A 26,970-nucleotide genomic window follows, 5' to 3' on the forward strand; every position below is an offset into this window, starting at 1 on the left:
CATTGGTTGGCTTTTTTTTATTTATTTTTATCTTCCGCATAATCAACAGCTAATGTTCTCTAAACATTAGTTCTGGTTTTAGTTTCTAGCTAAACTTTAACTACCAGCTATCAGAATTCTCTAAACCAGTGTTTCCCCAAGGGTACACCTAGCCCTAGGGCTGTCTGAGCGCATTGCAGGGAGTATGTGGAAACATTCAATGATGGTATTTCCAAGATCAGTAACAGCAAGTGTCTCATTGAAGCTTAGATGACTGGTGAAAAGAAAGTTAAAAAGAAGAAGATCCACCCCACTCAAATTAATTTCGCATGCGGATTCTCGCTATTCGCGGCCAATCCTTATCTCCCGTTTATAACGGGGGTCAACTACTAATCCTACATCATAAGCAATAAGCATACAACGCAGTGGACTGCGGTTGTGGGCGTGGCCTCAGTGCTGCCTTGTTCTCAAACCAGAACCCACATACTATTGGCTGTGCTCGTGCGTGACTGTTCGGAGTATGGCGCAGGCTGCTTTTAGCGCTAGATTAGCCATATTCATAGGATTTGCCTGCTAACACGCCCCCTCCCGCCCCAAATCCCTACCCTCCCTCACCCGTCTCACTTCTGTCACTCTGCTGCAGGCTGACTACCGCCTTTTTAACCCCTGCAGTCGAGCATTGCGCACGCGGGATCATTTTGGGGGTGTTAACTCTTATTAATCTGGGCACACGGGTACAACATGGAAGACTACCACAAGCCAGACCAGCAGACGCTGCAAGCGCTCAGGAACCTCGCCAACCGGCTCCGGATCAACTCCATCAAGGCGACCACCGCGGCGGGCAGCGGGTAAGAGCTGAATTGATCCCACCTTGACATGTCATGTCACGGTCCAAATCGAAAGCGCAGCGCTCGAAAGTCCAACGGAAGACACATAACGCGGTTGGCAAAGGTATTTCAAAAAATATGTGGAGGGGGGAGAAAATACACTGTACTGCAGAAGGATTGTCTCAGCACAGGTGCACAATAATAACCCATTTTAATTTACTCGTAATGTTATGGAAATATTGTATTTAACACGAATTAAGTAGGAAAGGTTGTCGTGTATGCAGGTGTGATCATTGCTGTATTTGGGTTTCTCTTATATTGCCATGCAATTATTTTATTAAACTTTTCAGCTTCCGTAGAATACTTGATTTGCGAAAGTAGAAGAAGAAATGAAAGTGCAATAGAACACAAAATGGTTGGTCATTCTACTGTACCTGACTGTATGGGACGTAAATGCAATTGCTCGTAATCTTCTGGAAAATAGCTTTGTTCCGAACGCTTTTCTTCGCTTTTTAATCATGTGTTATTTTCAACTTTCGTAGAATTCTTTATAAATGAGTAGAAGGAATATTATTTCTAGCAAATGAAATGACGGTGGCGTAGACGTGTTTATTATTACTAGTAGATACGCTATGACGTTTTATTTATAACTCTAATGTTGCGAGCGAATTGAATGTTTTTGTTTCCATAAAATAAAATAAAAACTTTTTTTTAAAATCTATTTTACGCGTCGTATTTTCCGCTCTCCGTTCATCGATTAAACAAACGAGCTTTAAAACGAAAAATGTGATTAGATCCATCCAACAGTGGTCTGAAATGTTTCCGCGTTCGGTTATATAAGAAGGGGGAGGAGAAAAAGGAGGAGCGGAGTCCGGTTCGGTGCAGTCAGCGGTCCAATGCACTCAGCGGTACATGAAGCACAGTCAAGGCCGAATGGAGCTCTCACGCGTGTCCTGATTTAAGCCGAGCTCGCTAAGCACGCTTCGTCACTGCAACGTTAAGTGCTCGGGATTCAGTCGAATTACATCCAGTTAGACTTTCAAAGTAAAAAAATATATATATATATATATATATATATATATATATATATATATATATATATATATTTTTTTTTTTTTTTATATATATATATTTTTTTACCTCGAGTAAAAAGTCGTCTGTTGTGTTTGCCTTAATAAATCACCAACTACTGTATCGTGACAGGTTAGATAAAGGTGTTTTAAAACACAATATCTATTACTATTAGTTTTCCTGTGTACACTTTTTGGTCAATTTAACTCTGTACCGGGCCGTGGGCACCTTTGGACCGGGCCGCGTCGGGCCGCACAGTTGAAAGAATAAAAAAAACTTACTGTACTTCCGGTTAATTGATTAGCCGAGGCTTAAAAATATTTTATTTTGAAAAATGACCAGATTCTCTCTGTTTACGTTGGACTCTTGACACATGTCAAGATGCTAATTATCTCAGTCGCATTTTGTTATCCTTGTTATGGTAGTGGACTTGCGTTTGTTGTCGTAGCCTTTTATTAATCAGCCGACGAACAGCCAAGCCTTTCCCCCACACTCCCAACCCACTGGTTTGCCGGTCCGCCAAAGTTGTGGACATATATGAACCGGTCCGTGGTGAAAAAAAGGTTGGGGAACACTGCCTTAAACTGTATATTTTTAAGGTTGTGACTCCCCTCATTTGAACACATTTTCCCTTTCAGGAAAGATTAAGCCTTGATGGAGGAAGGTTACGGTGAGGTATTTCTGGCATGTCGAGTGGAAATAGACAGAGCAATAACCTGCAAGATATAATATCTAAAGAGTGTGCATGCACAAAAATGACAATATCCGGTGTGTGCGCGAGAGGGAGGCCTCTCTTAACTTGACTTTGTGTGCCCTGGCATGAATTAACCCAGTAAATGCACAGGAACTGTCAATATACACCACTGATGGCTTTTTTTGGGTCTGTTTTACTTCCTCACATTGTCATTCTTTGGCTGCGGTCTATTTCAATATTGAACCGAAGCATCACGTATCTTATCTCTTGTCCATCTGTTCCAGTCACCCCACATCATGTTGCAGTGTTGCAGAGATCATGTCTGTGGTCTTCTTTCATGCCATGAAGTACCGACCTGAAGACCCACGCAACCCCAACAACGACCGCTTCATCCTTTCCAAGGTAGTACTACATGTCCAGATTGGCTGTATCGGGACAATAAACTACATATATGCTAGATTTGATGTCAATCAGACTTCGAATCCAATTTAGGTATGAGAATGCATAAGAAATCTAACATTTGTGACATTCGAAATTTCTCGTTAACATACAGTAAATATATTTACTCAAATGAAATTCTACTTCCTCGGTCATTCCGAAACAAGGATAAAGCACTATTTGATCTTTGCCACCTCTTTCCAGGGTCATGCTGCGCCTGTGCTGTATGCTGTGTGGGCGGAAACGGGCTACCTGAAGGAGAATGAGCTGCTCAACCTGCGCAAGGTCGACTCCATCCTTGAGGGTCACCCTGTACCGGTGAGGAACCTGCGCAAAGTTCTTCTTTCTGTCCATTTTCTACCAATTGATGGCGGTGGGTGAGCTGGAGCTTGTCCTAGCTACGTATGGGCTGGATACACCTGCCGGGCCTGAGCAGAGTGCACATGTTGACAAATAACCATTCATACTCAGATTTACACCTCAATTTAGAGCATTCAATTAACTAACATACCATAGATGTTTCTAGAATGCGTTAGAAAGCGTGGAGATATGTGGACAACTTGCACCATTTTAGCCCAAATAAATAACAAAAATATGTCTGGAGCCACAAAACATTTGAACATTTGAACGAAACAGTGTGTTAGTGTTAGTCTTGACTTTCTTCTGCCTTTTTGTAATTTTTTGTACTTCGTTTTTCATACATTTTTAGATTTTTCTGCCTCTCTGACATTTTTTGGCAATTTTATGGACACTTGGTAAAAAAAAAAAAGAAGACATTTTTCTCCTGCCTTGTTTGCTTAATAAAAAATCTGAAATTTTTACCAATTTTGTTGACATTTTATGGTAATTCTTGGGATTTCTTTTGTTTTTGGACATTTTATAGTTACCTTTTGAATATTTTTATTCTGCCTTTCTTCAAAATCAATTTTAAGACCTTTTTTCTTTTCAATTCAAAATACATTTTTTATGGTAATTTTCTCCCTTTCATCTTTTGTTTTTGGATATTTTATGGTTACTTTTTGAACATTTTCTATTGTGCCTTATTTTTTAATTCAACTCGCAAATTCATGGACATTTCCTCTTCCTTTTTGGACATTTTATAGTCACTTTTTGGACATTTTTAGGCAATTTTCACTTTTTCATCGACCTTTCATCTCTTTTTTTTTGACAACTTAAAAATTTGGACTATGACATTTTTGGGAATATTTAATTAATTTCTATTTAACCATTAATTAATTTAAATAATGTTGTATCTAAAAAATAAAAATGTAAAAAATATGAATTTCTACTCAATTTTTTTTAGAGATACACAAGGATCCACCGGAGAGGGACTAAAAAAAACACATATGGCCCCAGAGCCGCAGGTTGCAGATCCCTGCACTATCCACATTCCCAATCTAAAAATAATGCGCTGTATCTTTTACATTGTGTGTATGAAAAGAAAACCCAAACAACCATGCGTGTGTTTTGAGCCCATTATTTGTTGTCCCAACAGAGGCAGCAGTTCGTGGATGTGGCCACCGGTTCTTTGGGCCAAGGTCTGGGAGCTGCCTGTGGAATGGCCTACACTGGGAAGTACTTTGACGAGGCCAGGTAACCTACACAAAAAACACGCTCGTATGATTACCGATTTGGTCGAGAGGTAGATCACACCAAGGGTTGCAAAAATTTGAGAAAGTCTTAAACATTATATTGGTTCGTAGAATGTGCTTGAATGCAAACTTCCTATGTATCTGACATACTCAGCATATTCCATTTATTTATTTATTTATGCTATTAAAGCATCATGTGCAGATGGCAGCGGGGAAAAAGTATTCAGTATAGGAAAGTGTGCAACCTCCCTAAGTCTTGCCAAGATGAATGAATTAAAATTCAGGTTCAACTGGCCTCATTCATTGTTGAATAATGAATGAATTAATTGATGGCTCCCAAGACTTGCATCCATATAGTGTAAGAGATTGTGAATGACAGCAGCCCATTGTGTTGACGTGACATTTTAGCCTGTAGCGGTGTAACAAACGCACACTGACAGGTGCGCTCTCTGTTGACATTTGGAAGGCCAACTAGGCACATTAAAGCTGCCACTTTTTTTTTTTAACATCCAAGATTACCTATTTCATGTAATTTATCCTAGTCACGATTTCCACAACTCAACACGGGTAGGGTAAAAAAAAAGCCTGTTTAAAAAAAAAAGGCTGAACTTTGAATTTTAAGCGTATTTGGTACATTTGGTTGCTGAGGAAATAAAAACAGTGCATCTTAAAAAACAATATATAGGGGATTTTTTTGCGGGGGGAGGAACAGCATCAGTGTGAGGAATGCTATAGTGTACTCTCTCTTTCCCTCCACGCTGTGAGCACTCACTTGTTTCTGCTCTAATAATCACACATGCAAGTGCACGCCCTCCATGCTCCATCTCCCCATCTGCTTCACTCTCCCCCAACACCTCCCCAAAGTGGAAATGTACACACCCCTCCCTCTCGGTGTGTCTTCTGCCTTACTCTTTGCTCCATTGTGTGTGCAACTGCATACATGTGCGCATAAGGCTGCATTGGTTTTCCCCACCGTGATGCTCGGAGCAGCTCGTCACTCTAATTCAATGCAACGCAAATGATCCAAATTCCCAAAATAGGCTTCAGCCACTGATTTCATGGAAATTCCATCCTATTGCCTCAAAGTGACAGTTTGAAATCATTAGGATACTAAACACTACACAGGCTTGTAATGAAGTGAGTAGAGACAGCAAGGGTTTCGTGCCCTATAACCATACGGGCGTGACTGCATGTTGTTGCCATGGAGACCCCACATCACCTACTTCAGTGGATTACAGCTTTTTATAGGTCAATGGATTGCACTTGGTTTGATGCCACACGCTTCCATGTTAGACAGTAAAATTATTTCATTTTGCCCAAACATTCAACAACGCTGGCATTATAACGATTATGACTTTAAAAAGTATTTCCTGGTGTTCAACATTTCAATTATCTTAAGTACTTAACTGTATTTAACGACGGCGTATTAGGGCCACGTATAAATATATATTTTTAATATTTCCAGAAAAAATCTCACACAATTGCGAGAGAAAAAAATGAGTTTGTAAAGTGGGAATTTTGCGACTGTATAAAGTGGCAGATTTTCGAGGGGGGGCGGAAACTCGGAAATTTACGAGAAATACACGTAGCGTAGCTATAGTGTCCATGTGAGGATTCGTTGGTGGTTAATGGGACACTGTTTATAAAATGAAAACGCAGGATGGAGACTGATTCATTCTTAAATTAAAACTTTACTCGTCATTCACCGCAGCTAGAGCGACAACACTTCCTGATCCCCTATCAGCTGACTAACACTAACCAATCAGATGCTAGCATACTTTAGGTAAATGCAAGAGAATGACGGAGAGCAGCAGATTCGACACATCAATTTAGATAATTGTACGAAAAAAATCCCAAAATGTATGAACGTGTAAATAATAATTCTGGAAACATAAATGTACAAGTAAATATACATTTTAACAAATTAACTTAAATGTTTGATCGTACGGGTGTGGACCTTCGCAAAGCGAGGCGTCTTTGTTGCTGGCCAGTCGCCGTACACAACGCTTCAAAGAGCGAATGCTTAACATCATATGGTTAATCTCTGCTAAAGCAATTACTATCTCCTTATTTGGAAACCCGACAGAAAAGTGTTGGCACAAACAGTCGAGTAGTACGCTACGTGTAGTTCTCGTAATTTATAAATTGGCAAATTTGCGAGTTTTTTCTCTGAAAATTGCCCTCGCCCTCTAAAATAAATATATTTATATGTGGCCCTAATACGCCGTCGTATGACCTTGTACTGGCAGGTTGGGGAGAAGCTGAGAATTTTTTTGCAAAGCAAGGGTGTGGTTGTTCAAGGAAATGGAAAAATGTATGCGTGAATGAATGTGTCAAATGCAGTAGAGTTGAGGGTGATGATGCTGCAGTAATCCACCATAATGAATGTTGAAATGTGAGATTATTGAGTGAAGCACAGACAGGCAATAGATATGTACGGAGTGGAAATGTCTTTTTGATTATTTGTATGCAGTGTTTGGGTCTGTGCGTGTCCTCTGAAAAGCGATTTGGCATTATTTGACATTAGAAGAAATCATTAAAATCAAATTGTTACTTTTTTTTTTTATGAGTTAAAGTTTCCATTATGGTAAGAATTTATCTGCGTTTTTTGATATGAAAGTAGTTTAAAAATGAGAATTATTAACGACTTTATTCTTTCCATGCTTTCAACTAAAAGACTTAACCCTTGACAGCTGGAGGGAAAGCCCCGGAGCTGTTCTTCCGTACTGTTGCTTTAACTGTCCTCAACTAACATCTCTCCATCTCGTTGCGTCCGCCTTTGTGGAATTCCTTTCAGCTCATCCCTTTCTTCCTTTAGCTTCTGCGCGGTTTGTTGTTTCTTTGCGTGTGAGGTTGGAATGCGAAGTGTCTGTGCCTATCTTGCAGCTTTAATTCGAACGTGTCTATTTGACCGGAAAGCTGTCAGCAGTCGTTACGCTGCGGGAGCGAGGACGTGGTGGGTGGGGCGCTGGTGAAGTGTGCCTTTGTGTGCTTAAGCGTCACATCAGGCCTGATCCCAAATTGTGCTGAGGAGAGAAAGGTGCTGGTAAAGCCTCCCCAGCGGCTCCAAAATTATCCTACTCGAGATACAGTCATTCTTTCTATATTGATGCTGGAAAATCTAAAATAGATTTTTAAATAATAGCGTACTCTCCCAAACACTGAAGTTGCGCATCCTTAAAAATCCTCTAATAGTCGATAAAGGGAATAATGAAGGGATGAAAATATGATCCAAGTGTTTGCTCATGCGACTTTGTGTGCGCACAGCTACCGGGTGTTCTGCCTGCTGGGAGACGGCGAGCTGTCCGAGGGCTCGGTGTGGGAAGCCATGGCCTTCGCCTCCTACTACCAGCTAGACAATCTAGTGGCCATCTTGGACATCAACCGGCTGGGCCAGAGTGACCCGACGCCTCTCCAGCACCATGTCGAGAAATACCAACGACGCTGCGAGGCCTTCGGGTGAGCTTGTTACATATTGTACAGTAAATCCTACGGCTTGGAAATAATAATACATCAGATTTTAATGATAATAATAATACTTGTCGAAAGGTACATTTGTACGATGGGTAGATAAATGATTTATAGCAACGGTTCTCAAACTGTTTGCACCAAGTACCACCATCATGACCTACATTAACTCATTCACTGCCATTGACAATTCTTTTCCATCTATTTAAAGAAATTGACAATAGAATTGAATCTCTCAGGGGAAAAAAAGAAAAAAATGAATTGAATCCCAAACGGTGTGTATTCGTGCAGTTGGCATGCTGTCATTGTGGACGGACACAGTGTGGAGGAGTTGTGCAAGGTCCTCAGTCAGCCCCGTCACCAGCCGCTTGCCGTCATCGCCAAGACCATCAAGGGCAAGGGCATACAAGGTAGTATTTTACTCCTATTTTTATTTATTGATAACCTCTACGCTAACTCAATCTGTTGTCAAATTGAATGTGACACCTTGACCCCACGTAATCCCCTCTTCCTAATCCCCAAGAATGTGTAGGATACACACACCAATGGCCTATTGTACTGTTTTGTTTTTATGAAGGAGGGGAATGTGCATTATTGCATGCTTGGGGGGGCTCCAGAACACGGGCAGAAGCAGTTGTCATAACTTTCTAAGGCTGTGCTCCACATGATTCTAACCTTTGACCTTCCATGCAGCCTGTTGTGTCAACTTGATTTCATGCACGAGTCAGCATACATGTGGGCAAAACCGGTCGTAGCATTTACGATTCAAATTATGCCTTTATAAAGTCAATAAAGGACCATTTTTATCAATTTGACATTTTGTTCTTTTCACCTTTTCACCTTAATGCTGGTAAAAGTGGCATAGAAAATGAATAATGGATAAGCAGTGTTCCTAATATTTTTTAAATATTTTTTGACGTCTATAGCCGTCAGTGGCACTGAATGAAATTTAACGATTACTTTTTTAAATTACACACAACAGTCAAAATATCCGAAACCCCACTGCACACCGCAATGACGTGCGTCTCTTTCAGCGGCCGAAGATAAGATGGGCTGGCACGGGAAGCCCCTCCCCAAAGATATGTCCGAGAGCGTCATCAAGGAGCTGCAGAGCCGCATGGTCAGCAGCAACAAGCGTCTGTATCCTTCGCCGCCCAGCGAGGACGTCGCACCCGTCAGCCTGCGCAACATCCGCATGCCCAACGCACCCAGTTACAAACATGGAGAGAAGGTCAGCAAGATGAGGCCTTCAACTACAGTTATCGTCAACACTTTGTGAAAAACATGAGTTTAGCATTTGTACTTAAAAAATGTATGGTCACAAAGTATCTGTCTGCGCGTCTGTGACCAGATCGCCACCCGGAAGGCATACGGCATGGCTCTGGCCAAGCTGGGCCGCTACAATGACCACGTGGTGGCGCTGGACGGAGACACCAAGAACTCGACTTTCTCCGAGCTCTTTAAGAACGAACATCCCAACCGTTACGTGGAGTGCTACATCGCTGAGCAAAACATGGTATGATGGGCCCAAAGGTTCAGGTTTTCGCAGGCATGCATGCTTTCAGGTTATTGAGCAGGATAGCCATAAATACTGTAGTATGTAGAACTTGACAAATGACATTTTATAGCAACATAAATTCTCATTTAAAGGACAGTAACCAAAATGATTTTTCTTTGGCTTTTTTTGTTTGTGGTTGCTACAATTCCATACACATTTGATTGTTTTTATGTACAACAGTAACTTGTCTTAGCTTTATTTTGCAGTTATGTGACTGTTAATTACGCTAAAATGTTGTTTTCATGGACAAAATTGTTGGTACTCCTCTGTTAATGAATAATAATAATAATTATTATTATTATTATTACTTTAGCGCACGATTAATGACCGCCCGTTACTTGGAAAGCCTCTACTGGGGGGAATTCCAGTCGCAACGCAGCAGACACGTCCACGTCAAAATTTAGCAGCAATAAATTTAATAATAATGCATACATTTGCGGAGACTGGGGTCAAGTTGTATTTTACAATTTTAAAAATGTGCAGATCTTCACAAGTTACTCCATGTTAAAGATTAGATAGCTCTTAATATGAAAAAAAAAATGCACTGAGGTGTCACCGTCTTACAAATGTAATTATGCCATCTAGTGGCAGAAATATGACCTGAAGACTAATCAATATCAAACTCATATATTTTACAGTACAGTACATCTTTTTAACTTTAACTGAATTTTAGGAATTGTTATAAAATTACTGTACCAATGACTAAAAGATGCAGCCATATTTCTATTAGTTTAACCTTTTTTTTCCACTTTTTTGTTAACGAGATAAAAGAAAAAGAAAAAATATTTGATTGTACATTTAGAACAGATTAATTGTAAGTTAACTATTGAAGTCATGCGATTAATTACAATTACAATTAAAAATTGACTGACTAATATTAATAAAACAAATGGAAAAATATTAGTAAGAATAAATACATTTAAAAAAAGAAAATTAACCAATGAAAATCAATCAAAACCAATCAATCAATCAAATCAATCAAAATGACAGTACCGGTAGAAAATAATTTGATCATAGGGACATGTTCAACCATGGTGTGTACCACGCTAAACATGGACCAGAGGAAGCGAAAAAGAGAGTTATCTCAGGAGATCAGAAAGAAAAATTATAGACAAGCAGAGTAAAGATAAAAGCTACAGGACCATTTCCTAGCAGCTTGATGTTCTTGTGACCACAGTTGGGCATTTTATTCAGAAATGTAAGATCCACAGGACTGCAGCCAACCTCCCTGGACAGAGCTAAAGAAGGAAAATTGATGACAAATTGAATAGATGCAGATTTGTGTCCACTGTACAAATCTGTTTTTCACAAATTAAAGTGAGCAATTGCCGACTCACAGGGGCAAGAAGAAATAATGCTAGCAACTTTTATTTTAAAATGATATTTATTTCATTGCTGCTCATTCCAATAATAATACATTGCACTGGCAATTACAATACGTAATGCTGAGAAGAAGACACTTGCGTCATGCTAATTTTGTGCTTACGCTGATGAAAATGAGTTTGACATCAGGAGGTCTGGCGGTTCAAAATGTCACCCTCTTTTCCCTCTCCCAGGTGAGCGTGGCGGTCGGTTGCGCCGTGCGAGACCGCAACGTGGTCTTTGCCAGCACCTTCGCCACCTTCTTCTCCCGGGCCTACGACCAGCTGCGCATGGCCGCCATCTCCGAGAGCAACATCAACCTGTGCGGATCCCACTGCGGCGTCTCCATCGGTCAGCCAATCACAAACTAGCTTCATTAATGGCCTATGTTCTCAACGTAAAAGTGTAAATTGTAAATGCTTCCCCAGAATCCTTAACTTGAACCTCCCATCTTGTCACCTTCTCTCTTAATGACTTGAGCACCTCCTCCTCTTCCTCTTTCTGGAATCAGCAACCTCCCTCCCCGTGTCCCTCCCACGAGTCATAGAGGCGATCTGATTCTTTCCCCACCTCCTTCCCTTTCACCTTCTCCTCCACCTCCTCAGGTATACTGCATGGTCACTACCTGAATGCATGCTTGTTTGCTAGCATGCTGCGCACATGTTAGCTTCACGTCTGTTCATGTGTTTGTGTGTGTGTTTTTGTGTAGGCGAGGACGGTCCCTCTCAAATGGGTCTTGAGGATCTGGCCATGTTCAGAGCCATTCCCGGGACCACCATCTTCTACCCTAGCGATGGCGTCTCCACTGAGAAGGCTGTAGAGCTTGCTGCTAACACAAAGGTATCAGTGATTCATGCCCTTACAGGTCGACACCTTCTTAAAGTAATCGCCTAAGTCGTTTTTTCCAGATTTTTTAGGATTTTTTTTTTTTTTGCAAAAAAAAAAATGGCAGTCAATTATTTTAACTCATTCACTCCCAGCCGTTTTCACTGAAGCAACACCCTTCGCTCCCTGCTGTTTTACTGGATTTTGCAAGGCCCACAAAATATAGTGTTCTATTGCAATAAAACATGGAACCTACCAAAAGATAGATTAGAGTCTCTTCTTTAATCAGGATTTTTTAAAATATTTATATCTGTTTCCGTTTTGCAGCAATTAGCATTATAATATAGCTAAATTTCATTATTATTCACAAACCTGTTGAAAACACTGGGGAAAAGAGCTTGTTGCATCATTGCAGGGCCCTGGCTGAGCTCTTATACTCTGCTGCCACCTACTGGTTGTTTCTTTTTGTAATAACTACCATTGCTTTAAGCGACCTCTTCATGTCAGAGGCTGCATCAATGCCTTCTATATGCTCAAGCATAAAAAAAATAAAAATAAACATATAAATGTGTTTTGGGAACCATGGCAGTATTTAAAAAAGAACGTTTTTATATGTTTTGGGGAGCAAATGAGTTAAGAGGGTGACAAAATGCATTTATTGCAGCGAGTATACACTACATCTAATTGAACCAGACTTTACTAATAGTACTGACACTCTTGAATAATTATAATTGGCAAGTTAATGCAAGATACTATACTGTTAATTGTAGGGATGGACAGATGTGTGCTAATGGCCATATTTAGATTTTTTTTTTCATTCATTAATAATTTATTCCCGTTTTAAAATTGTATTATGTATAGTTAATTTCATTTTAATTAACCAATTATTAGATCAAATAAGAAAATGTGAAAAGCATTTGTAAACTAGTGTATTTTCATCATTCATTTATTTTTCCCATTTGTAAGTGTGATTACTGTATTTGTTCAGTTTAGTTGTAGTTAATTAACCTGCTCTTCTTTATTAAAAAAAAAAAAAGTATGTGTAAATTTGTTTATTTTACACATATTTTTACGTATTATTTACAATGAATCAATTAAAGTATAACGCATCTTGAAGTTCTAGTAAAATGAAAATGAGTCTCGCCACACAAGAAGAGTGGTTTTAAAACACTACAAAATTTGAACGATGAAGAAGAAAAGTCGTCAAAAATATCAAATGATGCTTCAAAATCATGACAAATCAGGCCTTTGTCTCCGTTTTCAAAAGCATTGGCCGTGACTTAACTGTCAACTGCCAATCAACTTCACTTCACTTTATTGAATTGTCCCTTGTAGGGCGATTTGGTTTGCAGCAGTTCACAAGCATACAACATAAAGTCACATGTATATACCCATAATGATATGCTTACAAATATGTGCAGTAAATTGCATTAAATGCGTCAAGTGCACAGACATAAATAAATAAGGCAGCTTGTGAACAGTCACTAGAAAACAATTTAAAAGACGTAATAGACTACTTGTCAGCATATATAAGTAGCTTATATAAAAAAAAATTAAAAATACCGCTGGTATGGATGGTATTTGGTCTAGCTGGATGGACTTTTTTCTTCTCTGTCGTCAAGGCATAGTATCAGCATGAGTTATGTGCCCCCCCCCCCCCCCCCCAGGGTCTGTGTTTCATCCGAACAAGCCGCCCAGAGAACAACATCATCTACAGCTGCAACGAGGACTTCCATGTTGGACAGGCTAAGGTTTGTCGTGTTTACCTCTAATAGCAACAAACACTTCACTTAATCGTCTTCAGTGTGTATGCTTACATTTTCACACAACTACTTCATTATTGCGTGAAGATGTTGCTTCAACACATTTTTCATAGCAGTGATGACAAGTAACGAGGTAGAAATACTTTGTAATGTACCGACTGACTCTTTACTTTGCAACCTGCATTTGAAATATAAACTTTACTTTCTACTCCTTAGTTGGTCAAAATAGACTGCTTACTTTTTTTTTTAGCCTGTACGGATAATGACACAACGCAAAAAAAAAGACATAAAAAGAGTTCAGTAGTTCCTCTTTTACTAGAGTATTTTATCTTCCTACTAAAGTATTGTGTGAGTAGTTTTTTCAACTTTACCATCTAGAACGCTGTCTTTTGATATGGAGTTGCCTTAATCTTGCCTTCTATCTCAGGTGGTCCACAAAACCAATGACGACCACGTGACCGTCATTGGCGCGGGGGTGACCCTGCACGAGGCGCTGGCAGCCGCCGAACACCTGAAAAAAGGTATAGCGAACCTTGTTCTGTATTTTGGATGTGTGAAAGCGCCCACTGAAGAATCCTGTCACTCCCCCTCCACAGAGAGAATTAACATCCGCGTGATTGACCCGTTCACTATTAAACCTTTGGACTCCAAGACCATTATTGACAACGCCAGGGCCACCAGGGGGCGCATCATCACCGTGGAAGACCATTACTATGAAGGTGAGAAGTAAATTTTGTTCGCTAGTTCATCGGGTAAGGGCTTGCGAGATGTCCCATGTCAGAGGCTGTGTCCGAATGTCCACCCTTGCCCCCTAACCCCTCATTCACTATATGGTCCCGCACTAATATATAGTGCTCTCATTCTATTTGGCGATTTGAACAGCCAGCTCACTACTTTCTTCTTGTCGCATATCACGTGCCCAACGTACCTGTTACGACGCACCGCCGCATAAATTATTACGTATGAAAATGTTTTAAAACTGTATTTTATTTCCTTTGTCGGATATGTTTTCAACTAAAACTAATTAATTATTTATGTTGTATATATTGAATGCATCGCTTAGATTCTGGTCTGTATCAACCCGTTTTGAGTGAACATCAAATGCATTGTGGGTCATTTTGAGTGCCCTACATTTTCGCTCCCTGGACATTCGGACACCACTACAAAATGGCGTAGGGCACGAGGACAAATATCTGCAAATATCATCCAAATTCAGTGATTTCTATGTATCGCCCTCTGCTGGACTGGAGTTGAACACCCACCATGTTATGATTGTCTAATGAGTCCTGCTTATGACTTTTTCGGCTAATAATAATAAGAACATAAAATCAACAAAGTAAAAATATCATCCAAATTCAGTGATTTCTATGTATCGCCCTCTGCTGGACTGGAGTTAAACACCCACCTTGTCATGATTGTGGATGTTAAACTCATATTAGCTAAGGGGCCGCATGGAGGAAAATAAATTGCCAAGTGGGCCGGATCGGTAAAAAAATTATATGTAACTTTAAAACAATTGCCATCAATTATACCCAGATTTTGCTATTTGTGGGCCAGCCCTAAATTACGAAGCTCAACTGTAATCATATTGTTCCAAAAAATAACACAAATGCAAATGGAACGCGGCAACACATAGCCTGTATGAGTTCCAGATGTGTTAACGCTGCCTGTTCTGCATATATGTTGTTCCCAGAATGCATTGTGTGACGTAGTTAAGGAAGTTATAAGGACGTTAATCCTTGTCATATGCATTTGTGCTCCCAGTAATTGAATTTGTGTCATATTTAACACAACTATGTCGATCTATGGCTTAATTTTTTTTTTTTTTAAACAAACCATAACTTGAACTTCAAGTTGTGTGTAAAATAATGAGATCCAGGAAGATTCTGTGTACAAGTTGCATTGCTCATCTGAGGACTGCTTGTGAAATTACGAATTTATACATTTTGATTGTGACCGGCTGAATAATTACTCCGACATTACAATTTTTTTTTTTTACTTGCCAAAATCGTCTCGCGGCCCTGATCCCGCCCGCGGGCCGTATGTTCGCCACCCCTGGTCTAATGAGTCCTGACTTTTTCGGCTAATAATAACAACATAAAATCAACGAGGTAAAAATATCATCCAAATTGTTATTTCTATGTATCGCCCTCTGCTGGACTGGAGTTAAACACCCACCATGTTAAGATTGTCGAATGAGTCCTGTTTATGACTTTTTCAGCTAATAATAACAACATAAAATCAATGAAGTAGTCTCAATTTGCTGCAAATATTTATTTTTATTCTTATTCCCTTGAACAAACAGTCGTGCATATAATGGTGCATCTATTATCTCTACAATTTTAAGGGGACATATGATCATGGAAATTGACTTTTTAATGTTTGCATACTACTGGTTGTATTACTGGAGTGCCTGGAGTGAAATTAAACAACCAGGTAATCTTAAATTATCTTCCTATTTCTAAATTGTGCATCCATTCTATACTTGTGTTTACTGTTACATGAGAGTGGGCATAATTTACATATTAACCACCCCCACACTAAGTTTTTCAGGCAAGACCAGTTAGTCCAGTTAGTTTGGACTAATTGCCAGAACTATCGTGATATGGTTAGATTAGCCAGTAACAGGTTTGTGCATAGTAAACAGAGGTGCGTTGAGTGTTGTTTGATCCAAAGATTAGCTTTTTAACACCGTTAGCTTCTCATAATCTCACCCTTTTGTTGTGATGTGTCCGTGTGCCCATGCATACAGAGTTAAAAGTTACATTTAAAAGGCTTTATTACCAGTATGGTTTTATTTATTTATTTAATAATTCATTTTAATGGCCAATAATAATTTTATAATGTAATGACCAATCATGACTTGGTTTGCAAACGTCACATGACCAAACCCAGAAAACAGGTGAGCCGTGATTGGTCGTTACCTGTTTTCTGAGCACCTGTGATGTCATTTTCAGTCAACAGCAAGTGGCAAAATGTGTTTTTAAAGGCATCAATTGTAATTTAGCAAATTAAGTTGAGACAAAATTTAAACTTTTTTACTGCTGAAAATGGCTAAATGAGTCAAGTACACCTAACAAGTACACGCTTGTTTCCATGGTCAGCTAATGGACTATATGCCACGGAGGAGGCGGGACTTACGACTTCCGGGTTTTCACCCATCAACTTTGTTTACGTTTCCGGTTTGCGACATGTGGGCCGCGTCCCAGTATTTGCGCTTCCGCCTTTCCGTCGACGGGTGCGAGGCTGCGAGTGTGTAGTGTCTGTCTCAGTGTCTCAGCTGATGTGTAAAACCCGGAAGTCGGAAGTCTGTGGCATCTACCACGTATAAATATATTTTTTTAGAGGGCAATCGCAAATCTGCCACTATATAAAGTGGCAAATTTGCTACTTTATGAACTCGAACTCAAGAAAGCCTCACCGACAATTCATTTAAAAAATTATATTATTTGATTAATCTTTTAATTTATCTTGCTAAGTTTTATATTCATAAATGTAAATGTGTAATGTCGAAACCTATTTTTTTTCTGTTTTTGAAAGAGATGGATGTATATTTACAGTCCATCTCTACTTCCAAAAATAAGAAGGCTATCAAGACCTTAAATTTGTGTTCTCATTTTTGTGTTTTTAATATTTCTTAGTTTAAAACCCCTGGCATATATACAGTATATATATTTTCCTTTATTGTTATCGTGAGATTGTTGTGTACTGTGATGATGTTTGTTTGCTTAATGTTTGCCATGTTTGGCTTGTGATTTCAATTTGATAAATAAAGCATTAATAAATAAATAAATAAAAAAGCCTCACCCACCATTGGCCCAGCAGTATGTGGGGCGGGACTAAGGCGGGCTCACTGCATTAGACAGATGCGTCCCCAAAACGAGCTAAATACACCATGTCAAAGTAGAGGTATTTGTATTTCTTCAATCTTGTGTTATTTTGACAAATGAATGTTAATAATACAGCTGCTAACGCTTTTAAAATGCATATATCTTAAAATAATAAACCAATGGCATGTATTTCTGCCCTTACGCTTCAAATTAGAAAGAAAGAACGAGCATCATAAACAAAACGGCTTGAAGCAGAATAAATGGCTTGAATAAGAAAATACTGAAAGACGAGATGAGGCTGCAGACAGCGTGACAAGATCTGGAGAAATGTTTGTGATTCTTGTAAAGAAGGAGATGATAAGGAGGGCCATGATACTGTATGTTGGCGGAGGGGGATGGGAGCTGGCACAGCCTGTCATAGCTTCTTAATTTCCTCTTTGGCCTGTGGGCCCGCGCTGACCTACATACAGTACCAACTTCGTGCATTTACATGTCCAAAAATGTCTTTGTCTTCTTGTCTGCTTTTCCTTTCCATATTTGAGCCTTCTGTTATACAGTAGAAGGTGGTATTGTTGTGTTAGCGCTAGCCTTGGTGTTAGCATTTTTGTTGCGTCAGTGCTTGTACGAAGGTAATACAGACATCCAAGCAATATTTCCAAGAGTCCATGTTGGCTGTGTTCCCCACCAGGTGGTCTGGGCGAGGCCGTGTGCTCGGCGGTGGTGAACGAAAGCGGCTTCAACGTCCACCGCCTGGCCGTGTCGCAGGTGCCCCGAAGCGGCAAGCCCCACGAGCTGCTCCAGATCTTCGGCATCGACCGCGACGCCATCATTCAGGCCGTCCGCAAGGTGCTCAGCGGCGCCGCCAACGCCAAGTGAGGTCGTACCAGTCGCCATCATGACGACAAAATGCATACGGGGAGTGGAGGGAATCGGCGACTGCTGGCCCGCTCTTCATGAAAAGCCCTTTTACATTTAAAAATAAAAATCTGTTATTGATGTTGTTTGACACCCTAGCCCAGTTCTGTTGGCGCGCACACGCAAAATACATAACCCCTCCCTCCCTGTCTCCCCGAAAAAGTTGTGATACTGCTGTAGTGTGGAAGTGAGAGAAGTAAAGTGATGTGTTTTGTTTTTCACTCATTTTTGTGCAAGCCCTCTCCTCTCGTGGGTGCGACGCCACACCCACATTCAATTGTAACCCAGTCACTTGTGGTGGTGACATTTTGTTTCGGAGCACTGACTGTTTTTAAACCCTTTTTGGTCCTCACTTGCGACAGGACGACCTCACACTAATAAAAGGATGCTTTCTTCACAACACTTGTGTCCGACCCTTTTTTTTGTAGCACTTAAACCTTGAACGAAAGGAGATTTTGCCGCTATCTGTATAAAACACTGCTCACTGGTTGCAATCTAAACTATTGCACAACTTTTGCACTTCTCATGAAGAGATAATCGCAAGGGCCACAGAAGTAAGCTCTGGGGTACACCAGTGTTTGGCTTCAGTTTTCAGACAGAAATCTACGATGGCGTATTAGGGCCACGTATAAATATATATTTTTAGAGGGCAATCGCAAATCTGTCGCTATATAAAGTGGCAAATTTGCTTCTTTATGAACTCGATTTTTATTTTATTTTTTGCGACTTTATAAAGTGGCAAATTTGCCACTTTATATAGTGGCAGATTTGCAAGAAAAAAACTCAGAAACTTACAAGAAATGCACGTTTCGTACTACTCGACGGTTTGTGCTAATACCTTTCTGTCAGGTTTCCAAATAAGGAGATAGTAATTGCTTTAGCATAAATTAACCATATCATGTTAAGCATTTGCTCTTTGAAGCGTTGTGTACGGCCACTGGCCAGCGATAAAGACGCGTCGCTTTGCAAAGGTCCACACATGGACGATCAAACATTTAAGTTAGTTTGCTAAAATGTATATTTACTTGTACATTTATGTTTCCAGAATTATTATTTACACGTTCATACATTTTGTTATTTTTTTGTAAAAGTATCTAAATTGATGTGTCGAATCTGCTGCTCTCCGTCATTCACTTGCATTTACCTAAAGTATGCTAGCATCTGATTGGTTAGTGTTAGTCAGCTGATAGGGGATCAGGAAGTGTTGTCGCTCTAGCTGTGGTGAATGATGAGTAAAGTTTAAATTTCATAATGAATCCGTCTCCATCCTACCGTTTTATTTTATGAACAGTGTCCCATTAACCACCAATGAATCCTCACATGGAGACTATAGCTACGCTACGTGTATTTCTCGTAAGTTTCCGAGTTTTTTTTCTTTTTTCGTTTTTTTTTTTATAAAGTCGCAAATATGTGGGAAAAAACTAGTAAATTTGCGAGTTTATAAAGTGGCAAATTTGCAAGTTTTTTTCTCAGAATATTGCCCCCACCCTCTAAAAAAATATATATTTATACGTGGCCCTAATACGCCGTCGTAGAAATCTGTGTTGGATATATAATCAGATTTTTTTTTAACAAGGAGCATTGTCTTTCATTTCACTATCAAAATAATGTTTGCATGGGTCCCGATCGCTGGTCCTGGGGATGTCATAAAAACCCACATCCACCATGTGCTGTGCATATTTTATATGTGTTAATAATTGAAAAGCCTTTTGAAATATTCACACCGACTGCAGCATGTGTCTTTGCTATAACTTCATAACTGTACAGTATGTGGCTTGCTTTTGTGCTTTCATTCAATCACTCTGGACTTTGTAATCCTGTGTCTCCGACACCGTAAACGTTGCAAAACGTGCTCCACCAATGCTCAGATGAGTACGAAGATCCCTGACTGTTTTACTCTGATTGCACCTCTCAGCTTTTATCTTGCCTTTAGTAGCGCGTGCGGACCCTCACGCTCCACATTTTCTTTGGGGAGGGGTGGAGTTTTTCTTACCTCATTTGAAGTCATGTTTTTATTTGTCAACTGTGGCTTTAAGATCGTGCACGTACTCCATGAACGAGCCTGACACAGATGCTGCAGTTACTCTTTGGGCCAGAGGTGGCAGTCGCGAGTTTAAAAAAAAAAAGTGACAAACTGCACAAAGATCCTTTAATATATTAATTGTTAAATAATTATCATAATTTAGCTTTATTATTATTCATTGTACTAAAGCATTAGTATGCATCAATTTTATTTTTATTGTAGTTATTATTTTTTATTATATACACCAGTTTGAGTGTTTCTGGTTCTAGTCATTATTCTACATGAGATGTGCAGTATCTATTAAATTGTATTTAATCATAATTAAATCGAATCTTACTTTCTAATCATTAGAATTTATCTGTACCTTTGTAGCGTATAATATAATCATTATTCTGTATGTCATAAGTCATAACATTTCATCTATTGTAGTTTGTACGCATTCAATCATGATTAAATATCAGTAATATTTGATCAAATGAAGAGCAGATTAAAAATGAGTCTTTGGCAGTTTATAGTCCTTGCTGCCTCAATATATTAGATGTGATGTTTGCAATGACCTATGACCCTGTGCCTATAGAGCCATCAGGACTTGTCTGGTCTCAGAGGTGTGTGTGTGTGTGTGTGTGTGTGTGTGTGTGTGTGTGTGTGTGTGTGTGTGTGTGCGTGTGCGTGCATAGTGTATTTCACACACTGTCTCAGCCATACATGCAGCTGTCAATCTGCTGTGTGGATGCACCCCATGAATAGAAACATACACACACACCACAGCTTCAGAACCTCCTTTCAGTCACTTTATATCATTTTCACCTCCCAACAACCCCCACCCCCTGCAAAACGTGCGCCGTCTGAGTGAGGAGCCTTGCAACCATGCTTTTAGACACAAAGGAATATCATACAAGTAGGCTTGCCTATGAATGGGGGTTCGATGTTCAGACCGACAAGAACATATCATGGCAAATACAGTAGGTCAGAAGTGCAGGGTGCAAATAATGTGACATCATTTGAGATATGAAGATATGATGATAGCTGACATGTCTTGGGCAAACAAACGTGAAAACAGGGTTCCCGTTGAAAAATAAATATTCTTAAAAATTTCCAACATATTCTAAGAGAGTTTCTAGGCTCCTGTACTTCACCCTTGATGAGCAAATTATATATGAAAATATGAAATATTTTTGGTATGATTTTGTTGACGTGTCCTGTGAATCTTAATAATAATTTAAATACATTTGAAATACTTGTTTTGCCCTTGAAGCAGAAAGGACATCGCCATGCTCATTGCTCTACGACCGATATCTAAGGTAAGTATACACCTTTATTTTTTCAATGTTTTCAATACTTCCCCAATGCAACACAATGCAAATGCTTCCTTTATATGCTGAAAACAAACGGTTGATTGTATTGCTTTTGCCTGTGACTATCATACAAACCACATAGATTGTTATAGTAGTCAAACGACATCTCATCACATTTTGAAATCGAAATCATTTTCCCAAATCAAATGACAACGATCCAAAGTCCAATGCTTTTCAATGAGCGGAGATTTCTTTCACCGAAATATCCGCCTTTTCGACTTGTGACGTCATCACGGAATTGTAATTTTTTATTTATTTATGTTTTTAGGTGCCTGCCAGTAACAGGGATGAACCAAACGCAGCAAAATACGTAGAAAACAGAACATCTCATAAAAAGTTTACAATTGATGGTATACCAGATCACTTTTTTTCCCAAATGTTGGCGCCAAATTGTCCTACAGTTCTGGAATGACCCAAATATTATATGAATGTATGTGAAAAGCACCTGCACAAACTAGTGCGTTTAATAAAACGTTTAGTCATGTAAGAACACAAAAAAAAACATGATGAATGAATTTAAAATAATGATTAATAAAAATAAAAAGGTTTCTCCATTTAACCACTAACAGCGGTAACAGCATGACTCCGCCTTCCTTTGTCGAAAAATCAATCCCCATTTACCTAGACAAAAGACTGAAGATGGAGAGGGCGGGGGTGGGGGTGTTTTTTTGGGGGGGGGGGAATGGCAGGGATGAGAGGATGAGGGCACAGACCACAGCAGGAATAACAAAGAACAATGTAATATACACGATAGACACGCCACTAAATGCAATAATAAAGCTGCATCATGTCTTATAGCGCCCCCTTCAGTTTACATTGCAATCTGCACTACATATCCAGCTGTGTTCAGAATAGAGGAAGTCCACCACGTTTTAAAATGTTGCTTCCCTTGATGCTCAATCCCTAAGTTGTTCAAATAGTAAAGTGAGAATTAGTTTTTCTTCGAACCCCTCCCTAACTGACGTGTGTGCCTGATGCCAATGTGGAAATGTTCAGCTAATAAAAATGGATGGATGGAAATGTGGTGCATTTAAACAATGAGGAGTCATTTGTTCACTTGTAAGCAACATTACCCGGAGGACCATTAGAAAAGTCAGTAAAAGTTTTAGTAACGTGCTGTTAAATGAAATAAAAAAGCTTGCATCGTGACATCCTGTTGTGGACAACATGCCAACTCAGTCTTTTAATTCTGTTCTCATGCCTCCGCTTTTCTTCTTCCGTTTCCTCCTCCTCTTTTTGGTCTTCTTCTCGCCTGGCGCGCCTTCTTCGGCGGCCGTCGCTTTGTTCTCGCACTCGGAAGCTTCCGACTCGTTGGGAGTGGCTTCAGGGGTCTTCTCACTGGTGGGTGGGCAAGTCGCCGTCATCTCCGGATGCCTGTGATGAGCAAACGCATCGATCAAGAGTGGATGTGTTGGGATTTGTTGGCGGCAATAAATTAATCCAGATCTAAATCTAAACAATAGTTCAGAGGGGAAGTTGGCATCGGTATGTCTTCACCGTTTTCTCAAATGCAACGGTAGCTACCTTATCTGGACCGTTACTTGTGGCATCAGATTCTTGACTTTTTTGCATCTCTCCAGCAGGGCCACAAAGAATCCATGCGTGCGCGTCCCGTTGACGCTTGCCCGGAGGCACTGAGGCAGGGGCGGCAGGCCTCGTTCCGGCCACTCAGCCAGCAGAGGAACCAGTCTGTGAGGACACAAGACACAAGAGATGCTCACTCTACAGTATAAATAGGAAGTCCTGCAGGTCGGGCAACATAGCCTTTGCACACATAAAATGTTAGGACTTGCTTAGGGGACCGGAAAGAGGCTGGTTCGAGTCCTGTTAAACGTCTCCAAGCCCTGTCGCAAGTAATTTATATGATTTTTTTTTAAAAAACATATTGCCTTCGCAACTAGTACAGAGAGCAACTGTCAAGCAATAATGAGGCCGTCATTTGCTAGCTTGAGCTTTTTAGAGCCACATAGCGTCCACAAAAAAAAAAAAAAGAATAGTGAACCAGAAATAGGCGGGGGTTCACTGTAGAGCAAAAGGATGGAAATGAAATAAGGCTGATGGTGAAGGGGATTGGGGTTGGGGGGGGGGGGGTTCAACCGTCCAATTTGACCACAAAAATATGTCGACACAAAAATGTTGTCACATTGTACGTCATCCATTGCCAGGCCACATAAACTTCAATTGTACTCTTTTCACAGTCAATTAGCACCCCCTATTGGTGGAAAGTTGACACTGCAGTCAGTGTGATTTTTTATTTTTTTTCCCCTGATCGAGTTTTGTCAGGTGCCAGTGATTTGTTTGGTTAACCTTTTAAAATTGGATGCCGTTCCTGTTGCATCCCACTCATTTTTAGTCAGGGTTTTATCCAATTGTTTAATACACTGGTCAACACATTTTTATAACATTTTAATCAGATATAAGTATGCTTTTCATGAATTTTTTGCAGCGATTCTATATCTGCACTTATTTTTCTCTCCCCAAATCAGCTTTTCTTAATAACATTAATAATACAACAATCATATATGTAGTATTGTCATACATTACGTCATTTAGTAATATTTATGAATTAAGGAGTATGTTCTGAAAGAGGTGGAATTTTTTTTAAAAAATGTCATAGCTATAAATTACAACGCATGGTAAAATCCTTATTGTGCAAGATTTAAAAGGTCAAACTTAAAAAAAGAAAAAAAAAACAAATCTCAAAAACTTTATGTGCTCGAGAAAAAAAACTAAAGACATTTTTTAAATCAGCGTCAAAAATATGTTTAGGGACACATAAAGCGATCTCTGATTAACATTTACTGTTGATCATTGTAATCTATTCTAAAATGATTCAACAGTGACAAAGCCGAAAATGGAATTTCGGCGGTGCCGTCGACTGGTTAAAAAGTGTGTACCTGAAGCCAGGATTCTGCTGGAGACAAGCCGTTACGACCTCCTCGTTCTCTTGGCTGTGGATGGAACAGGTGGAGTAGATGAGGCGCTTCAGGCGAGGGAACCGGAGACCGTGGTTCAGGCAACGCAGCTGGAAGGTTGCCAGCGAAGCCAGACGAGACGCGTCCTTTTGAGGGTCGGTAGACGGACGGTCCTGGAGACACACCATGCCTGAAACACACGCCAGTACACACACACTCGCTGAATATGTGAGACAAATTTTTTAAAAAAATTCCCACCATTAATTTGACCTAACGTACCCTGTAAAATTGAATTAAAAAAAATGAAATACTAATTACGACAACCTATTAATTGATTAATTACAAATTAAATATTTTTGTCCCATAAAGCTTCAAGTAATAACACAAGCATTGTTCTACCTGATCCACTGCACGAGGGATCGAGCAGAATGTACTCCACGTCCCCGTACAACTTGCAATCCGGGTCCACCTTCAGGAAGTCCTGATTGGCCAGCTGGTGACAGGTGACGCCCGCTCGCAGTAGCAGGGTGGACATGGTGGCCAGACGCTTGGCATCCAAATCGAAGGCGAACAGCTTGCCTCTGTTCTGCATGATGGCGGCCAGGTGGCTGGTTTTATTCCCCGGGGCGGCGCAGGCGTCGATGACGTGACTCCCGGGTGGGGCGTTGAGGAGAAAGGCGGGCAGGCAGCTGGCTTTATCCTGGAGAATGATGTGGCCCGCCTTGTACAGGAAGTGGTCGTGGAAGTCGGTTTTAGGCGGGAAGACCAGCACCTCTGGCAGGTGGAGGTCCTTCACAAACTCTTTCGCTGTGAGGGTCAAGTCATCCAACTTGGAAGCCTCCCCCTTGTAGATAAAGCCGTCCCTCTTGAGGTAGTCCACCGTGTCCTCCACGGTGGTCTTCAGGATGTTGACACGCGCGTACCTGGGCAGCTGGTCTCCGACAGGTTGTCGGACGTTACTGGGGAGCAGGTCTTCATTCCTGCTGACCTTCTGCTTGACTTTCATGAGGGCCAGCTCTGTCTGCAGTCTGGAGCGATGTTTCATCAGCAGCGCCTTCCAGGAGCCGCCACACTTGAGGCCTTGGCCCATGAGCATGTCAAAGACGAGAACCTGGTGTGGAGAAAAGTACATTCTGAGATAGTCACTTGCGCAGTTTATCAGAAATCAGTCAGGATTAACCCAAGTGTTGCCATGATTCAACATTCAAGACACATTGGAAAACTTTTCCATCACACACCTTGGCCAGGGGCATCTTTAGCTTAGTGTGCTTCAACAACTTGGTGGACACGATGATATTTTCCAAGATGGACGAGAACTTCTGGACCTCGCAGACCAAAGCAAAGAGCTGCTTGATGTTGGCGAATTTACTTTCATACACCAGCGTTTTGAGCGCACCCTGTTGCTTCTCCATCTTGTCCAGGATTTCAGCGGCTTTCGTGTACAGCGCCATAGTGAAAAGAACAGTTCGACGAGCTAGCGATGAAACGTAATTCGAAGTGTCCTCACGTATTGTTCTTGTTCTTGTTCAGGGTAACTCGACGAAAACAAAAAGTCCACATAAATATACGGGACGACGCATTACTTGAACGTAGTTCCACGGGTTGAACTAACATGTTATTACAAACGCGTGGAGGAACTCGGAGCTATAACCTCGGAAGTGAAACACATTTCTGACGTCATCGGCTCACGCAAAACAGTGCTTGTCAATAAAGTTATACCGAATAAAAAAGAAAAAAGGATAAAACATTTGTCATCTTGTCAAATTTCGTCGACATTTCGTGGAAAAAGTGATGTTGTAATTATCATAAATTCTGGCGATTTTAACATCTTTAAAAAATAATAATAATAATAATAATTAAAAATTAGGTAGCCTATGCTTGATTAGAGAACAAACAAAATTACCTGTTTGAAAATCCAAACATTGTCAAAACACATTTGTAGAAGCAAAAAAAAAAAAAATCCTTCGATCGTGGCTCCTCTTCACTGGACTAACAACTATTTCCAAACATACCGCACCACAGCCTAATACTGCAAATGCAGTTAAGAATGACACCTAACTTGGTTGCAATGCTGGTCAGTTTCCACGATGTCCGACAGAAGTGGCTTGAAATTAGGCAAGAGCAACATTGGTATTAGACCAACATAACAATCATTATGAAACATTCATCTTGACAACCTCTTTTATTATGGGTAATGAACACCATGAGTAAAAACTCCTATTTACAAAATTTTCTATAGATTGTCCTCAGAGTCGCTTGTGAGTTGGAGCAGACTCCCGCTGACCTTGGCCAGAGCAGGTGTGCCACTGGACTGGTTGACAGCAAATCGCAGTCGCATACACCGGCAAAGTTGTT

At 40.3% G+C, this 26,970-nt stretch overlaps 2 protein-coding genes across 2 annotated transcripts; one reads left to right on the plus strand and one right to left on the minus strand.

Moving 5' to 3' along the window:
- Positions 1–503: 503 nt before the first annotated feature.
- LOC144058704 (transketolase-like) lies at positions 504–18,722 on the plus strand. The gene is made up of 14 exons (XM_077577100.1): positions 504–827; positions 2,856–2,973; positions 3,214–3,327; positions 4,505–4,602; positions 7,869–8,060; positions 8,361–8,479; positions 9,104–9,300; positions 9,421–9,585; positions 11,184–11,340; positions 11,699–11,829; positions 13,482–13,565; positions 14,005–14,098; positions 14,174–14,296; positions 18,096–18,722. Exons 1-14 carry the CDS (start codon positions 721–723, stop codon positions 18,281–18,283), a joined length of 1,887 nt encoding a protein of 628 aa, XP_077433226.1. The 5' UTR covers positions 504–720; the 3' UTR covers positions 18,284–18,722.
- Positions 18,723–21,114: 2,392 nt separating this feature from the next.
- nsun5 (NOP2/Sun RNA methyltransferase 5) lies at positions 21,115–26,274 on the minus strand. Its single transcript, XM_077555246.1, has 5 exons — positions 25,854–26,274; positions 25,015–25,726; positions 24,598–24,805; positions 23,225–23,389; positions 21,115–23,074 (listed from the first exon to the last, which is right to left on the minus strand). The coding sequence occupies exons 1-5, from the start codon at positions 26,064–26,066 to the stop codon at positions 22,876–22,878; spliced, it is 1,497 nt and encodes a 498-aa protein (XP_077411372.1). The 5' UTR covers positions 26,067–26,274; the 3' UTR covers positions 21,115–22,875.
- Between the last annotated feature and the right edge of the window lie 696 nt (positions 26,275–26,970).

This window comes from Vanacampus margaritifer, chromosome 1 (genome assembly GCF_051991255.1).
Source record: "Vanacampus margaritifer isolate UIUO_Vmar chromosome 1, RoL_Vmar_1.0, whole genome shotgun sequence".
Lineage (NCBI taxonomy): Eukaryota > Metazoa > Chordata > Actinopteri > Syngnathiformes > Syngnathidae > Vanacampus > Vanacampus margaritifer.

Bases quoted from the DNA above. Each gene is read 5' to 3' on its own strand.
- LOC144058704 (XM_077577100.1), top strand. From the start codon at position 721: ATGGAAGACTACCACAAGCCAGACCAGCAGACGCTGCAAGCGCTCAGG. The intron at 11,341-11,698 runs GTCAGCCAATCA...GTTTTTGTGTAG, and splicing joins CCACTGCGGCGTCTCCATCG to GCGAGGACGGTCCCTCTCAA. The intron at 14,297-18,095 runs GTGAGAAGTAAA...GTTCCCCACCAG, and splicing joins GGAAGACCATTACTATGAAG to GTGGTCTGGGCGAGGCCGTG.
- nsun5 (XM_077555246.1), bottom strand. From the start codon at position 26,066: ATGGCGCTGTACACGAAAGCCGCTGAAATCCTGGACAAGATGGAGAAG. The intron at 25,727-25,853 runs GTGTGTGATGGA...TCTCCACACCAG, and splicing joins TAAAGATGCCCCTGGCCAAG to GTTCTCGTCTTTGACATGCT. The intron at 23,390-24,597 runs GTACACACTTTT...GTGTCCTCACAG, and splicing joins CAGCAGAATCCTGGCTTCAG to ACTGGTTCCTCTGCTGGCTG.